Below are 17610 nucleotides of genomic sequence, written 5' to 3' on the forward strand. Positions count from 1 at the left end.
ATGGTGTCCCAACGGATCGTTCATCCTGACCTTCAAGAATCTTCTGTATCCTGCCACTTGGGAGAAAAACAGCCGCCTTCCGGGATGGTTCTCTTAAGGGTGGCATTTAGCATGCTTGTCTCCACCGTCACCAGGCCTACCTGGGAATTCAGAACCCAGATCCCATGAGTCACCCAGGGCAGGCTTACTCGGTTAGAGAGCCTGGCAGCTCTGCTTGGCGTAAGAAGTCTGATACAGAGGTGGCCCCAAGGAGGAGAAAACAGAGCACTTCAGTCCCAAGAACACGAGGATGTTTGCAGGCAGGGGGTGCAGGGTGGTGGGTGTGCCGGAAGAGTGGTGGCCTCTCCCACTGGGAGTGTGCTTCCCAAGATAAAGAGGTGATACCTCAGACAGGTGCTCACGGATAAAATGTCTCATCCCGTCTGGAGAACAGCAACCTTCGGGCTCGACCTCGCGCTCATCATTCCCCCACCACCAGCCTCATGGTGGTGGTGGTTGTTAGACCTTAGCGTGGTCCTAGTTATGCAGAATAAATAACTTTGTATTTCTCTATCAAATTCGGAAACTGTTGAAATAAAGAAATATATGTAATACACTTATTAAATTACACAAGAGTCATGATACAGTTAAAATTGTCAGAGGTGATGTTACCTAGCACGTAAAAAGAAGATGTGTCTCTGAGAGTAAGACCGTTACAGTCTTACTCGTACGTGGAACATAAGAAACAACGCAGAGGATCCTAGGGGAAGGGAGGGAAAAACCGAAGGGGAAATCATCAGCAAGGGAGATGAACCTTGAGAGACTCTTAACTCCAGGAAACAAACTGAGGGTTGCTGGAGGGCAGGTGGGTGCGGGATGGGGTAGTGGGGTGTGGGCATTAAGGAGGGCACAGGATGGGATGAGCACTGGGTGTAATATGCAACTGATAATGTGCTGAACTCTATACCTGAAACTCATGACATACTGTTAATTGGCTGATTGAATTTAAATTTTAAAAAATGAAATAAAAAATAAAAAGAAGGTGTCTCTAACACTCAGGTGCCCCGAGAATGCATTTCTCTTATATACCGGTTAGCCACATGTCTTTTCCTGTTTCCTGTGACAGATAATCATTCGAAACCAATGGAAATAGATGGGGACGTTGAGATTCCACCCAACAAAGCCACAGTCCTTCGGGGCCACGAGTCTGAGGTGTTCATTTGTGCCTGGAACCCTGTCAGTGATCTCCTAGCTTCCGGGTAAGGATGCCAGGCCGGGGGTGCCCCAGGGTCTGGGGCATCCGAGATGTTCTCTCCCTTCTGGAACTGCGCCTTACGGAATACATGCTCCCCTCTCCTTGGTGTGCAGACCAAGACCTTGGGCTCTCTGTGCTGCCCTCCTTCCCAGGTCGTGAAGAAGCCCTCGCTCCGCCCTGTGTTCTCAGTGGGGTAGGGAGCAATGCAAAGATATTTAAAATTGCTAAGGGGTGCCCGGCTGGCTCATTCAATAGAGCGTGCGACTCTTGATCTCTCAGGGTTGTGAGTTCAAACCCACGTTGGGTGTGGAGCCTACTTGAAAAAAAAAATTAAGAGCAACAAAAATGGTGAGGCGAGAAACAGAGCCAGTGAGCGGGATCACGAAGACACGAGGCCACAGGCCAGAGCTAGCTGACAGAGGCAGCCCGAGAAAGGCTGACGGGCTTTGTTTGCACTTGAACGGGAAGCTGAATGCACGTGCGCTTTCCTTCTACAGATCCGGAGACTCGACGGCAAGAATATGGAACCTTAATGAGAACAGCAATGGGGGCTCCACGCAGCTCGTGTTGAGGCACTGTATACGAGAAGGAGGCCATGACGTGCCGAGTAATAAAGACGTGACCTCACTGGACTGGAACGTAAGCACCTGCCACCACGCAGACCCGTCAGCAGCTCCAACTCGGCCGGCGCCCCGGCGGGCTGTGTGGGCGCAAACACAGGGCAGTGGGCCGTCTGTGAGCCCCCCGCCGCCCCCCGGGGCTGCTCTCCCGTTGCCGAGAGCGCCTAGCAAGGCTGTGTCGGGCAGACAGCCAGCTGGGTGTTCGGGGGCCTCCCATTCGGTCCCTGAGCAAGATGAGCCCGGTGGCTCCACGGATGAGGAGACGGAGAGGGGACGGGCGGCCAGGAAAGGGGACCGTCCGGCTCGCCGCTTGGGCGGCGCTGTTATAGGCACTTACCCGTGGGAAGCACGCAGGCCCTCCCAACTCCTTTGGTGTTTGCCTGCCTCACAGACTGCTCTCTGTGTGCGAGCGCATTTTTAACAGCCACGGTCAATGTCTCCAAGTGTCCCTGTGACGTTTTGGATGGCATGGTGCGGGACGTCGGCGGGGTGACGGGGTGCAGTGCGTTTTCCCCGTCCGCCCCGTGTCACGGCAGAACACCGTAGGTCGCCAGTTCAGAGCAGCGGGGCCTCCCGTGGTCCCGGGGGCTCCGTTAGGGTCTTGACTGGGAGCCGAGGCTGCCTGAGCCCCGGGGTCCGGCGAGGCGCCCTCTTGGCTCGCACCGAGCTGTTGGCGTGTGTGTGTTTCTGGCCCGCAGAGCGACGGGACGCTGTTGGCGACGGGTTCCTACGACGGCTTCGCCCGAATATGGACCGAAGACGGTGAGCCGGGCCCGCCCGCGTGCGCCTCGCGACGCGATTGGCGGGGAGCCGACCGTGGCCTTGAAGTCAGCCGGTTTGTTCTTTCTTTACCTGACAGGCAACCTGGCCAGCACCTTAGGGCAGCATAAAGGCCCCATCTTTGCCTTGAAATGGAACAAAAAGGGGAATTACATTTTGAGTGCTGGTGTAGACAAAGTGAGTATCCGCTTAAAATAGGTCTCAAAAGACAAATGTCTCTTTGATCTGTAGATGCTGACTTACTTTGAATTTCTGGGTAACATCCTGGGTTTTTATGTTTTTGTGTTTAATTCTGAGGCTTTCCTTAACAACGCAGAAGAGCTGCTCTAGGTTTTGTTTTTGTGGTTTTGGTCTTACTGTTCACATATAACACATACTCTCTCAACGTATTATACTGTTCCACAGACCTTTGTGCAGAGCCTCTCCCCCTCCCTTTTTTTGAGGTACGTCATTCAGCGATGGAAAGAGGAAATCCCCCAGTTGCATGTATCCAATGCTTGAAAAGCAAAGTGGCGTGGGATGCACGGGACAGGAACCTTTCCCCCACTGAGCAGTTTTGGAAACACAAACCGTTTTCTCCGCCAGGCTTCTTTTTCCCTAATGCAGTGAATTGTGACTTCCCGTCGTGGGCTGCAGGCTTCTCTGAGAGCCGGAGGAAAGTGGGCCCTCCCACGAGGGGGCACATCCCTGGCGGGCCACGGGGCACGCTTGGCACACGCGTTGTGCCTGGACAGGGCTGCCAGGTGGATGTGACGGGGCCAGGTCCGAGTGGCCGCGAGCAGCCAAGGGCCTCTAGAAGCCGTGGGTGGGCAAGGAGTCAGCAGGTGCAGGCATCATGTGGCCCTGAGCGTGGCCCACTCTCTCTGGGTCTGCTTCCTCGGTTGCCAAGAGCCAGGCATCAGGACCCCCAAAGAACGTGGAAGGAATGCTTACGTCATTCCTGAGACTCAGCAGGAGTTGGAACTCCTTGCTTTGGAAAAGAAGTATTCTCGAGAAATGAAGCCGAAGGGAAGCAGAAGTGGTTTGTGTTTCTACAACTGTCGACTGGGTCTGAGGACTAGACTGTCGGGCGGTTTCCGAAGGGCTTTACGTTTTCATACTGACGTCAGGATCATTTGAAAACCTGGTTACATGACTGCTGGGTATCCATTCGAGTTCTGCAGTGAATGAACAGTAATAACCAGCACCTGTCAACACTGTCACGGGCGTGGGCTAAGGTATTTACTCTCCGGCCGGCGACAATGTGTGCCGACCCCGCACCAGAGGGTGGCCGTCGAGGTCAGTGAAGAGGGCCGCCGCGCTCGCTCTCCCAAGCCAGTAAACCTTTCTTTCCAACCCGGCAGCCTAACATCTAATGTTGAAACACGCACACGCACACGCACACGCACACACACACACACACACACAACGTTGTCGGGTCCGTGGCTGCTCATCCGTACTGCTGACTGCATTATTAAAATATTTGTGCAAATGATCGCTGACCCTTAACCACGCACTTTACCGTACACGTTGGCCTCTTCAGGGCTCCCGAGAGAGGAGGTGGGAGCTGCTGCCAACAGCCCCGTTTCACAGGCACGTGCACTCACTTGCCTAGGGACACCGGGGTCCAGGGTGCAGGGCCCGGATTGCCAGTAACTTCTGCCCTTTGACCTCCACACACTTCCGAAAAGTTCTTTGCAGCCTCACCTGCCTCCTGCGCGGGGGCTCATTTTTATATTCCATTTTTGGTTTTCCACCTTCCTCTCCATCGTGACTCTACCGGGTGATGAGCCAGACGGCCACGGAAAATGCACATTTGGAATTCACTTTGTCTTTGGCTCCTACATGCTCTGCTGTTGTTCATCAACCACGGCAGGAATAGTGAGAATGTTCTCGAAAGTGATACCCAGGGAGGAAGGGTCACGGACGGGGATGCTGGTGTTGACCTTCACTGCATGCTTAACCTGGAAGTAGTGACAGCAGGATACATCACAGTCTTAAAAAGCCTTTGTGTAGTTACGAGTTGTTTCGTCCCTTGTATACTTAGCGGAAACACCCACTAGCTGATAGGATTACTGCTGTGGTGTGTGGCGTTGTGTCAGAGAGAAGTACTGAAAGAGTTCACGTAGTCTTTGCGTTGCCACATTTGGGAGTGGCTACATTACGAAAAGAGTTAGGATCCACCAAATGACAAAGTTAATTGGTCAAGGGGCACCCGGCTGGCTCAGTCAGTGGAGCACGCGACTCTTGATCCTCAGGGTTGTGAGCTCGAGCCCCACGATGGGTGTAGAGGTGACTTAAAATCTTTTTTTTTTATTTTTAAAGATTTTATTTATTTATTCATGAGAGACAGAGAGAGAGAGAGAGAGGCAGAGGGAGAAGCAGGCTCCCGCGGAGCAGGGAGCCCGATGTGGGACTCGATCCCAGGACCCTGGGATCATGACCTGAGCCGAAGGCAGACGCTTGACCATCTGAGCCACCCAGGCGCCCGAGATGACTTAAAAATCTTAAAAAAAACAACAAAAAAAGTTCATTGGTCTAGAGCTGAGCCCAAACTTAGAGAACTGAGTTTCAAAGATATTTGGTGCTCTGAGGATTTCACCTGCAATTTTCTGCAGTTGATACAAAATATAAGCAGTTCTTAAAGCAGAATCTTAAGTGCTATGCACAGGGAGGTGGAAAAGTTCCAGTTAAGGTAGAAATTCCAGTTGATTAAGACTTAATTCCCATGCGGCGCCTGGGTGGCTCAGTCCGTTAAGCATCTGCCTTCAGCTCAGGTCATGGTCCCAGGATCCTGGGATCGAGCCCCACGTCAGGCTCCCTGCTCAGCGGGGAACCTGCTTCTCCCTCTCTCTCAAATAAAATCTTTAAAAAACAAAAAGCACAATCCCCATGGTGTCAGTGAGCTGCATCTGGTTGCTTCCCTGTCTTCCCTAAGTTCCTAAGGATTCAGGATTTACTTTGCTTTGCAAGGTGGAGATCATTTTTCTCCGTATTTGTAGGGCAGTGACTCATGCCCGGGCCCAGTGTGACACACTGCTTTTTGCTGGATCTGGTGTCCGTGCCGCGGGGGGTGATGGTCAGGGCCGGGGTCAGAAATGCCAGCTTCTCGAGCTCTGCATTTGGCAAAGTGCTAGAAAGCTGTGTCGAGGTGCATCGTGGCAGGTTTTTCAGCAGGTGTCCGTGTTGGGGAGGAAGGGGGATCCCCACCCATCGGGGCACTTTTCCCGGTAGTGTTCCATGGAGTAGCCACCAGCACGTGTGGCTGTTAGTTCACAAAATGCAGCCATCAGACCGCTGAGCATAGAACCCACACTGGGTCCCAAAAATCTAGATGAAACACAGGATGCCAGATACCTCATTAATGTTTACGTATCGATTCTATGTTGAAACAGTATTTTGGCCACATTGGAGTGAGCTAAAATATATTGTTGAAATTAATTTTACCGATTTCTTTTTCCTTTTTTTTTTTTTAAGATTTATTTGAGACAGGGAACGAGCGTGTGTGCAAGGGGAGGGGCAGAGGGAGGGGGGAGAGAGAATCCTCAAGCAGACTCCCTACTGAGCACAGAGCTTGGGGCTCGATCCCAGGACCCCGAGATCACGAAATGAGCCAAAAGTAAGAGTGAACACTCAACCAACTGAGCCTCGCAGACGCCTTTTTTTCTTTTTTTTTTAATGTAGTTATGAGAAAATTAAAAATGACTTTTGTGGCTCACATTGTATCTCTTTTGGACAGTGCTAGTTTAGAAAGAAGGGGGGCTCACGATCTTTTCTTGTATGTTAAATTTTTCAGAGAAATCTTTCCATGAAGAATAGTTACTAACTTTTTCTTTTTGTTTGCGGAGCATAGACAACAATAATTTGGGATGCTCACACAGGAGAAGCCAAACAACAGTTTCCGTTTCATTCCGGTGAGTTTTTGTGTTGTTGTTGTTGTTGTTGTTGTTGTTTTAATAATTCCAAATAGGAGTTCATAGCCCTAGGAAATGTCCCTTAAAGTAATCGTGAAAACTTGCAGGAAGGAGTCCGTGGAATGTAGCTGGTAGGAAGGAAATGCATTTCATGGGAAGCCTTGTTCTTTTTTTTTTTTTTTTTTTAAGATTTTATTTATTTATTTGAGAGAGAGAATGAGAGACAGAGAGCATGAGAAGGAGGAAGGTCAGAGGGAGAAGCAGACTCCTCGCCGAGCAGGGAGCCCGATGCGGGACTCGATCCAGGGACTCCAGGATCATGACCTGAGCTGAAGGCAAGACGCTTAACCGACTGAGCCACCCAGGCGCCCCGGAAGCCTTGTTCTTAAGCTTTGCAAGATACACCTGCCCTCAACAGCTGCCTGCTCAGAAGTTAAACACAGCAGTGAACCAAGCACAGAAGCAGTGTGGGCGCCTTCTTCCTGCTGTCTCAAGGGGGCTGCTGCGTTGGGGTGCCCTGCAACCACGCCTGAGTCTGGACGCTCCCTGGGAGGACTCCTGGACTCAGCGGATCGCTGTCCTCGGGGCTGAGAGGCATCACTGTGGAAGGACACAGAGCAGAACCCGCAGGCAGGGGCACGTGGGGGGACGTCCAGGGCTTCCGAGGGTCCTCTCCGAGCGGAATCAGTCCACGTCTGATGCTCCCAGAAACGAGTTATGACAACACATGGGAAGGGTCAGCTACCAGGAAAACTCATTAGGACTCAGGGCCTGAGGTTTGTAATTGGGGGCTGGTCCCGTAGGCGCCCCTGCTTCGCGTGTGCCCCAATTCCGGACTCCCAGAAGGAAAGCAGGGGTTCAGCACACACCCCACTGTTTGCACAGTTTAGGCACAGGACACCATTATTGTCCGTTAGGCAGTGGTGGGAAACCTCTGGATGTCCAAGTTCCCAGTCTCGGGCCAAGGACCAGCCTTGCCCGTGGGCACTCCTACGGAGAGCAGCGTCAGGCCTGTGGGGGTCCGTCTGCCCCGCAGACATGTGTAGCCACCGCTGTGGACCTCACCCTGTCCCTTTGTGTGTTGGGGTCCTAGCAGGTTACATGGGGCAGCCAGGGTTCTAGAGAGTTCCAATTACCCAGATTCCCACCTGCCACTTCACGCTCTGTGTAGCTCAGTCTTGTTGTTAGATGTGGCCTCTTAAGGACAGACGACCACCTCCCAGAAGGAATGGACTGGGATAAAGATTGGCTCAGACCTGACAGAAGGGAGTGGATGCTCCCTCCCTCAACAGGAAATGTCTCTTCCATTTTGAGGGAATCTAAACGTGTGGAGGGCATGTGTACTATTCTCTGAGGGCACCCTGACGGGGAGTTTGGGGTGCATGGTGATGGTCTGCATCCACGCGCTGGCCCCATGGGCTCCCCCTGGCAGCACAGCCGATCTCCGTGCCCAGGGAGGGCCTCCGAGCAGGGGACATGGGTCGTCCAGCGAGCCGACGCAGCCAAAGATTCCGTGAGGCAGGACTGGGTTCCGATGCCCGGACACCAGCTCCACACGGTCCTTCAGCTGTGCTTCCTCCTGATCGGGGGGACCCTGGTGGTGTAGCTGGTACCCTGGTACTTTGCAAACATAGCACGTCTCTCCCGTGTGTCCTTGTAGCTTGGGGTGGGGTCCACACCGGATACACCCCTTGGGGTGCCGGTGAATTTCGCTCCTAGTGTTGCTTTAATCTGACACCACTGATGATGTGGAAGTGGGGGAACGTATTCCAGAACGTATGTTCTCACCGGGAAGTAGGTAGCGCTCCACACACAGGGGGCTTGGACTTCCGACCTCTGTGGTGTGGGGCAGGGGAGGGTGTGTAGGTCACACGATACGTACCGTTAGTGGAAACTACACGTTCACGTGGTGGACAGCCGTTACCACGGTCTAGTTCCAGAACGTTTCCACCACCCCAAAAGGAAATCCCCTCTCTTTAAGAAGTCCTGCTCCTCACAAGCCCAGCGTCTGGCAAGCCAGTCTACGTGGATCTGAGCGTGTTGCCAGATTACGACTCTGCTCCAGACAGCATCGCGTGGCAAGTAGCAAGTGACTGGGTCCTTCCTGGTGGTCTCGCATTGTTGGCATAAATGACCGAAGTGTCCCGACCTTTGTTGTCGGGGACGATACCGTAACGGATTCAGAGCTCAAGAAGAGCAGGTGTGCTCACCCGTGTGGTTGGAGGGAATGTCTGAAACAGAGCTCTGGATTCTACTTTTCAGAGAAAAAATATGCCCACGATAAACATCAGTAAGATTCCCATGACACTTTTATTTATGGGGCGCCTGGGTGGTGCTGTTGGTGAAGCGTCCAACTCTAGATTGTGGCTCAGGTCCTGATCTCTCAGGGTCGTGAGATCGAGTCCTGTGTCGGGCTCTGCATTCAGTGCGGAGTCTGCCAGGGCATTCCCTCTCTCCCTCGGCCTCCGCCGTCCCCCCAAAAATAATAAATCTAAAAAAAAAAAAAATTCATTTATAAAGTTTTTCAGCAGAATGTAATATTTCCCAAAGCATTTCTAAGACTTCATGGAAGGGCTCTCTGTCCCACTGGCCAAGAACACCACCCATGTGTTTCTTACATATTCTCACCCATAATTCTCACCATAATGGTGTATAGGTCCCCATCGCTGGTTCAGTAAGATCCAGGTGTCGTTTGCTCTATTTTTTTTTTTCTTTAGCGTGAAGGAGAGTGCTAGAAACTGTTCAAGATGGTAACTTGAAAGAAAAGGAAGTGTGCTCTTTTTCGGAGCAAAACACAGATAGAGCTTATAAGGAGGACCGTTTGTCAGCATTCAGAAACTCCTCGAGTTGATGGGTTGGTCTGAGAAATTGCTTTGGCTCGTTAGGTTTTTCCCACGAACACCCGTTAGGGCCACGGTCTGTCACCATCAGCAGGAAGCGTTTCCTCGGAGGCTGACCGTGGACTACCACTCAGCAATAAGGAGCATGTCGTCAACAGACTGTTGGTAACACGGAACAGCCTGATAGATCTCAAGGGGTCTCCATCGGACCAGTCTCCAAAGGTCGCCTGCTGCATGACTCCGTTACATATAACCTTGAGATGAAGAACTGTTGGAACTGGAGAACGCGTGAGTGGAGCCAGACCGTAGGGATGGTGCAGGGAGGCCTTGGTGTGAGTATAAGGTGGCACGAGGGGATGCTCGGTGACCGTGGCACAGTTCTGGATCTGCCTGTGCACGTGGCTGCTCAGAGCTGAGCTCAGAGCCGCTCAGAAGTGGCCCAGCTCCCCCCCGACACACACACTGTACCAGCATCAGCCTTCTGCTCTTGCCTCCGTCCCGTAGAGCCGCAGAATGCAACTACTGGGGGAGCCTGGATCAACAGTAACATTGCAAAATTAAACTTAAAAACAAGACAAAAACACAAAGCCAGGCTGTGCCTGGAGTGCTGCTGACTGCTGAACCTCACTGGCCCACGTGTGGGCAGGGAGCGCATGTGGACCCCGAATCGCTACGCCCTGCCTCCCGTCGCTTACCCACACCGAATGGTGAGATCATCCTGGGGGCTCCGGGGCTCCTGGTGGCAGGGGCCCACTCACAGGGGGTCAGCCACCCAAGTACAGAGGGTCCCCCTGTCTGGATGGCGAGGGTCAGCGGATGTTAATTTTTACGACCAGGTGCTAGACACTGTCCCCGGAGCTGCCCCCCACATGGTCCCGTTTGCAAGTGTACGGACCGCATGCCCTGAATGCAGAGGGTGGCCAGGAATTGAGGACTTGGCCGGCACGGTGTCGTCGGCGACAGCAGCTGCAGTCGTAGCGCGCCGGCCCATGGGCTCATCCCCTGGCCAAGCGCGATCCGCGCCTGCCTTCCAGGCGGGAGGTGGGCCGGGAACCGTGGGGCTACTGTGAAAACACAGTGCTGGGGACGGAACAGAAAGAGATGCTCTCGGCTTCTGAACAAGCCTGGGCTCGCTCTCCACCAAATGCGCCCACCTGCCAAGTGCACCCGGGGAGGGAGCGGGACGAGGAAGCGAATGGGACCTACCCTGCAGTTACCTACCTGTGGAAGATCGGAGGGGCCATCTGATCGCCAGCACATCCTGAGGAATCTGGATTCTTCTCCCGATTCAGTGCTGACTTGCCTTTAAAAGAAACACACGAGACACGGTTAGGGTACTGATCAGTCGATGAAACCTGTGACGAGAGGCTTGCAGGAACCTAACTCTCTTCCTTCTGTGTCAGAGCAAGGATGCTGCGTAGTCTGACGGGCGGTCTGGGGAAGGGGGGAGCGCTGGGAGGCAGAGAAGTCCATCACCCTCCCCCAAACCCTCAGCAGAGGGCCTGGGAAAGGCCCACGAGTCAGAAAGGGTGCTCATCATATGTCCTGAGCCCTAAGCCCAGTCGTGTCCCCAAAGGGTAAGTCCCCTCCAGCTGATGGGCTGCATTAATGTGTTGCAGGAGACTTTTTAAAATCAAGATATTTGACTATCGGATATGAAATCTTTTTCATCTTGTCTCTTGTTCCCATCTAAAACACATCAAATCAGCCCGCCACAGGGATATTTCTGGAAGCAGTAAGGTGTAAGAGGGGGCAGTGCACGTTCTCACGAACCCCTGTCCCCGCGTCGGGGGGTCCGGAGATGCCACAGGGCATGGCAGCCGTCACGGGGGTCTCTCCAGAGCGTCTGCTCAGCATCCCAGATGTGCACGGACAGGTCTTTATGGACTCTGAGCGGAAGAGGCTGTGTTCACACTGGGCACGTTCTTTTAGTGTGTTACTAGAGAAGGCTCTGGACTCTGCTTCTAGTTGTTTTTAAGTCGGCTGAGCGCGCGCACCAGTAGTAAATGCCACGGTGTCTCCGCCCCCCTTCCCTGCAGCGCCCGCCCTCGACGTGGATTGGCAGAACAACACTGCCTTCGCCTCCTGCAGCACCGACATGTGTATTCACGTCTGCAGACTCGGCTGTGACCGCCCGGTCAAAACCTTCCAGGGACACACAGTAAGTGTGACTTCCGATGATGGGCCCCTGGTTCCCCAGAAGGTGCCTGCGGCGTCGCTGGTGGCTGGATTAACCCACCTGAGGGCAGGCAGTGACGCCAAGACTGACCCTGGCCCTCAGGAGTCAGAGTTCGATTCCGCAGGAAAGCCTTTTTAACGTAGCTGTTAGGAAAATCTACAGGCGCATATAGGAAAGGATGCTTACAATGAGCAAAAAGATGGGGAACGTTGGCAGAGAAAGGAAAACTATATTCTTAAAAACAAAAGTCCAGTTTCGGAAATCTGAGACCCGAGGGCTATACTGTCTGATACGACAGTCTTCAAGGGGGGGCTGGGGGTTCAGCAGCAGGTGGGAGACTGCAGGAAGGCCAGGGAACCTGAAGCGAGATCCCAGAAATGAGCCGATTAAAGAATGCATAAAAGCTTGAACAGTCTTTCTCGGAGAGGCTTAATGACCGATGGGCCGTACGAAGCCCTCCAGCCAGTATGTGTAATGGAGAGAGAAAAAAGAGAGAACACAAAAATCGTATGAAGCATTAATGGCCACATTCTCCTAAATTGGGGGGAAAATAGCAACATGTAATCCAAGAAGCTCAGAGGCCAGTTGACTTCTCATCAGATTCCTTGGTGTGGGGCTCATGAGGCTCCTGGTCGCTTTTCCAGACCAGATCCCTGCAGGCTCCAAACCCCCTCCCCCCGCAGCCCTCCTGGGACACCTGCCCGACTGACGGACACTGTTGTCTCAGCACCAGCTCACTGCCACGGGAGTCCCCTTTTCCTGTGGCCCTCCGGGCCCCTGCTTCTGAAAGCCCAGGCACCAGCTCTCCTGTTACCATCTCCTTGTGTCTCTAAACCAACCCCCCTCTTTTATTTTTCCTGTTTCTTCCTCTCTCCCCTAACCCTACACTCTTCCCCAGACTTCCATCTGTCCCACTGGCGACTTGATCACCATCGCACATTTTTAAATGGGTCTTCTCGCTGCTCGTCGTCCTGCACGAGACACAAGCTAAATGTAGCTGAGCCTCTTTTCTTCCCGAGACCCTATGAGCCATCCCTGGATGCCTCCTGGGAATTGTGACTTGGGTTGCAGAATCGGGGAGAGCAAACTGCACTGTGGGGAAGGAGCTGGCTGCACCCTCGGGTTAGCTGAGGACAGTCGGGGGGGGGGGGGGCGCCCAGCTCCGCACTCCTGGGCCCTGAGAGATTTGCCCGTAGGGTCTCCTTTCAGCGGTTGCAGCCAGAGCCACCGTGGCCGCCTGCGCTGGCTGAGCCTGTCCCTGGGCCCCAGGTTCCCCTGGGGTCCGGCATCCGCTTTCTCGTGCACACGGGCACACACCCGTCTGTAGTCCAAGCCCTCCGGCCTCCCTTAGCTCACCCACTGGCCTGCTTATAAAGCAGGCTGCTTTATAAACGCTGTCCCTCGGGGGGCATTGGCCTTCGTCCTGCATGATTCAGCCTCGGGGTCACCTGGTCCCTGGAACTGGAAGGCTTTTTGCAGCCTCATTCCTTTCTGCCCCCCCCCCCCAGCACACTTGCAGCTGCCTTCTAGAACTTTCTACCTGCGCTGGATTGCACCATCTGGCTTGCTGTTTGCTCTGGATTTCCAGCCCCCTGCCCCACCTCGGGGATCCTGTTTATGGGTGTGTTCCTAACAGTTACCACTTGGGCGTTTCGATCCTGCCTTCAACCCAGATTAAACCTTCCTGTGTATCCGAGGCCTTAAATCGTTGCCTTCCACCTCCCCCCCCATCACGCCCCCACCCCCAGCACGAAAAAAGAGGGGCCTTGTATGGATTTAGACAGGAAGTAGCCGTGGTATAGAAAGTATGCAGGAAAAGGGTTTTCAAAGTCAGTTTTTAAATTACCATGGTCTTTCTTACTGGTTTTCTGCCCTGCCCTGAATTTTACGTAAATTCATTTGACTGCCTAGTAGTGGCTTTTTTTCCTTAGAGAAACGTCGATGAGCGGGTTACGTATGGTGTATGGCGTGCTTGTAGTTGAACGTGGAAGGCAGAGTCAGAGAGGAAGATAAAGGGAAACGCGGAAAGTCCCTGGTTTCTCCGGGAGTCCTTTTGAGGTCCAGCCTCGACGAGGCACTGCTGCCCCCTGCTGGAAGGTTGTGGGATCTGCTCACAGCCTTTCTCCTGAAAACCCTTTGCTCTCTTTCAGAATGAGGTCAATGCCATCAAATGGGATCCTTCTGGAATGCTGCTAGCATCCTGCTCTGATGACATGACGTTAAAGGTAGTGATGGGAGGACAGGCCGTGCGGTGCACAACCCCGGGGGCCCAGTCACCGCTCCTCCACTGATTAGCCCTCTCCCCCCATTTCTGACTCGATGTCGCTATCCTGCAGCTACGTCCCGTTGATCCGTTGAGGGTCCTGCAGAGACTCCTTCCTTGCCCGTGGCCTTTCTCACGGGTGCACCCTGGCATGCCGCTCCCCCTCCCTGGCGGGTGACCTGCGGATGGGCCGGCCGCACTCCCCTCCCCGCTGGGCGGCGAGCTTCCCCAGAGCTCACGGAACGAGTGCTCTGGAACCACTGCTGGCTGGAGAAAGGGCATCTGCTCACATTGCTGCCCCTCTGTTCTCTAGATCTGGAGTATGAAGCAGGACACGTGTGTCCATGACCTTCAGGCTCACAGCAAAGAGATCTACACCATAAAGTGGAGCCCCACCGGGCCAGCCACCAGCAACCCAAATTCCAACATCATGCTAGCAAGGTAAAGCGCAGATGGCCCACCGCGCGGCCGTGGTTCCTAAAAGCAGCCGTGCTCCCTCCCCGCGGCCAGGCTAGTCACAGGGCCAGCAAGACTTACTCGCGTCCCGGGAGAGCGGGACATTTCACTGAGCTGTGGTGCAGACGTTTGTGTGCGGGTCCTTCCAAGCTAAATGACATGGTGAGCTCGCTTTGAAAGCACCCACAAGACTCTGAAGGGACACCTGACTGGAGGTGTAAGGATGGTTTGAACCATGCGGTTGGAAGGAGGCACTGGTCGTGTGTCCAGGCTGTGAGCACTTGGCTTTGGTGGAGGCTTTTGTTAAGACAGAGGAAGGAAACGGAGTTCAGTGGGGACGTCGGGCTTGGTTCCTTGGTTCAACTGGCAGCAGCAGGTGGGGAGCGTCGTGAGCGATGACAGAGGGCTGCCCAGCTCTAGCCAGACCTGACCCAACCGCTGATAGAGTGAACCCCCTGGGGCCCCAGCACTGGGAGGAGTGGGGTGGCCAGGCAGGCCAGAATTGGTCTGCCCCCGCGCTCGCTGGACCCCATTCAGGATGTAACGTCTACTCTAGGTACTGTGTTTTCAAAAGAACATTTGCGGGGCCAACTGAAGAGATGCTGGGACTGAATGCCAGGGTAACTGGGGGTGCGGAGCCCACAGCCGGAAGCAGCGCGGCTGTGTTTGCTTCGCTTGGCAGGCATGGTTTGTGACCCAGAGCAGCCATGGGCTTGTGCTCGCGGTGGTGCAGAGTGGGACTGTGGGCGCAGGCGAAGGTGGCGGCCGCCTGTAAGTCGGGAAGAACCTCCGTGTTGACCACGTAGCGGAGCGGTGGGCAGCCTCGCCGAGCAGTGAGGACTCTTGTTTGCTGCAAGGGCTCGACCCGGCGCCATCTCTTAGAAAGCACTGGAAGGGAGTCCTGCATCCACTGAGAGGCTAGAGCCAGAAGAACATGGTGGCCGTAATTCCCTTAATTCGAGTAACGGTCCTAAAACCCACCTAACTGACTGAGCTAAAGAACACACTCCAGTCGGTTTTGATGGCCTAGAAGGTACTTGTGTTCCACGGTCCCCATGACGAGCGTAAATGACCCTTCAGTCGGTGGTAGGAAGGGAACGTACCCGTGGAGGGACTGAGTGCCAGGCAGCAGCTCTGTGATCCATGCTGTTCTCTCACGTGGGAAAATAAGCAGACTTGCAGCGCTCGGCAGTGTGATCGCATATTCGGATGGGGTTGTATTTTAATTCCTGTTGGTTTCTGTTTTATGCACTCAATTTGCTATTTTCGCAAGCTATTGGTATCATTTCAGTTGCTGACAATAGATGTTATCTTTTAAATTACGGGAGCATTTTAGAAAATGTGGTACGTATTCTGTGCAAGTATTTATCATCCGTATCTGTAGGAAATGCAGAGAGAAGTTAATGTGGATCTCAGCTTGTGTTCCTAATAACAGCCCCACAAGAAAGGAAGGAGGGAAGAAAAGATCGGTTTGAAAACTATGGCCTTGTCTTCACTATGTCCAGCTCACATTCTGGAAAGAAGAGCTCATGATACCCATTAAGACATCTTAGGGAAACGGAAGGAAAGCCAGGTGTTTTTGTGGTAATGTTTTGTGTCCCGTCTTCTTAGTGCTTCGTTTGATTCTACGGTTCGACTGTGGGATGTGGAGCGCGGCGTTTGCATCCACACGCTAACCAAACATCAGGAACCGGTCTACAGTGTAGCTTTCAGCCCCGACGGGAAGTACCTGGCCAGTGGCTCCTTTGACAAGTGTGTGCATATCTGGAATACTCAGGTAATCCCCACGCTTCCTGTGACCCAGTCCTTTCCAAAAGGAAGGCCCTATAAACAGTGTTTTCGGGGACCCAGGCTAGGAGCAGCCAGTGGGGAAGCTGTGCTTAGGAACGAGTTGCCCCAGATGATGGCTTAAAGCCAGCCCTCCCTCCCCGGGAGACCCCAGGCTCAGTGCTGCTGCCCTGTGCCCTGTCCGGGCTGTGGGTCCCCTCCCCACACTTGCCCCGTCTTCTCGTTCAGCTTCCTGGCATCAAACCACCTCCCTGCCTCATCCGCGTCTCGAGCACAGGCGTGCTCAGAGACGCGGCCGTCTGGAATCCGAGGTTGGGGGCGGAGAGGTGGCCCCCCATCCGAGGTTTCCAGGGGCAGCGGCCAGCTGGCCTGGGGCCAGCCCTGACCACCTCTGAGACCACCAACACCTGTGGCCCCACGGAGCCCATCAAGGAGTACAAAGGAGAGATGGTTTGCGTTGCTCATGCCATTTAACGATTCTTGAATGAAAATATTTTATGTTTGCAGCAAAGGATAGGCCAAGAGTGGGTTGTCCTGTTCTCAGAACTAAAAGGAGACGATATTTGATTAAATGTAGCCACTGTAGGTTTCTCTGGCCATACCTGAGGATCGCAGAAATCTGAATATAAAGATAGAATGGACAGGAACTAGTAGAGTGAGTACAGTGTTATCTTGGGCAGTCAGCTCTTGGTTCTCCTAATGGAAGGGAGATGGTGGTGTGGTAGGAGTCCTTGAAAATAGCCAGTGATCCATTTTGTTGGATCTCAGGATGGATCAGACGGCTTCCCTGCTCCCCTTTCCATATGACCTATCTTCTAGATTCCCTTGGGCTTGGTTGACATTCGGATGCATTTGCGTTCTCAAGTCCATGTTCCCCTTGGGGCAGGAGGTGGTGGGGCGTGGGCCAAGGTAACTGGCATTGGGGTGCAGGGGTCCACTGAGACCCCAGGCTTCCCAGGGACTGCCTTACATAAAACACATCCTCTTGCGGAAGGAGAGGTGATGGTGGGCTCTGCGTGGAGCCAGCCTGATGCCAAGCTGAGCCTCACAGCCCTAGATAGGCCTCCTGGAAAACTCACCCCAGGCACACTGTGCCAGAGTTCCTTCATGAAATACTTGCTGGAAATCATGCTGGATGGATTTGTAAAATAACATCGTTCATTAGGTGCCGTCTACTGTCAGAAACTCGTCGAATCATGATCACCCTCATTATCACCCCATTTGTATAAATCACAACACTCTTTGAGACATTTTTTTATTTTTATTATTACTTTTTTAGATTTTTTAATTTATTTATTTGACAGAGAGAGACACAGCGAGAGAGGGAACACAAGCAGGGGGAGTGGGAGAGGGAGAAGCAGGCTTCCCGCGGAGCAGGGAGCCCGATGCGGGGGGCTCGATCCCAGGACCCTGGGATCATGACCTGAGCCGAAGGCAGACGTTTAACTGACTGAGCCACCCAGGCGCCCCAGGACATTTTATTTTTTTAAAGATTTTATTATTTTTTTAATAGTTTAGATATTTGAGAGAGGAAGAGAGCGAGCGAAGGAGCATGAG

General features: G+C 53.4%; 1 protein-coding gene across 1 annotated transcript in view; it reads left to right on the plus strand.

Moving 5' to 3' along the window:
* Positions 1–17610, plus strand: part of TBL1X (transducin beta like 1 X-linked) — a 215958-nt gene that overhangs the window by 193206 nt on the left and 5142 nt on the right. The window contains exons 7-15 of the mRNA XM_035029681.1: positions 1106–1238; positions 1732–1873; positions 2553–2616; positions 2714–2811; positions 6467–6527; positions 11407–11528; positions 13697–13771; positions 14123–14250; positions 15877–16042. Coding sequence (XP_034885572.1) covers positions 1106–1238; positions 1732–1873; positions 2553–2616; positions 2714–2811; positions 6467–6527; positions 11407–11528; positions 13697–13771; positions 14123–14250; positions 15877–16042 — 989 coding nt within the window. The remainder of the gene's footprint in view (positions 1–1105; positions 1239–1731; positions 1874–2552; positions 2617–2713; positions 2812–6466; positions 6528–11406; positions 11529–13696; positions 13772–14122; positions 14251–15876; positions 16043–17610) is intronic.

The sequence above is a fragment of the Mirounga leonina genome, unplaced genomic scaffold (genome assembly GCF_011800145.1).
Source record: "Mirounga leonina isolate KUSES-001 unplaced genomic scaffold, KU_Mleo_1.0 Mir_268, whole genome shotgun sequence".
In the NCBI taxonomy this organism is placed as follows: domain Eukaryota; kingdom Metazoa; phylum Chordata; class Mammalia; order Carnivora; family Phocidae; genus Mirounga; species Mirounga leonina.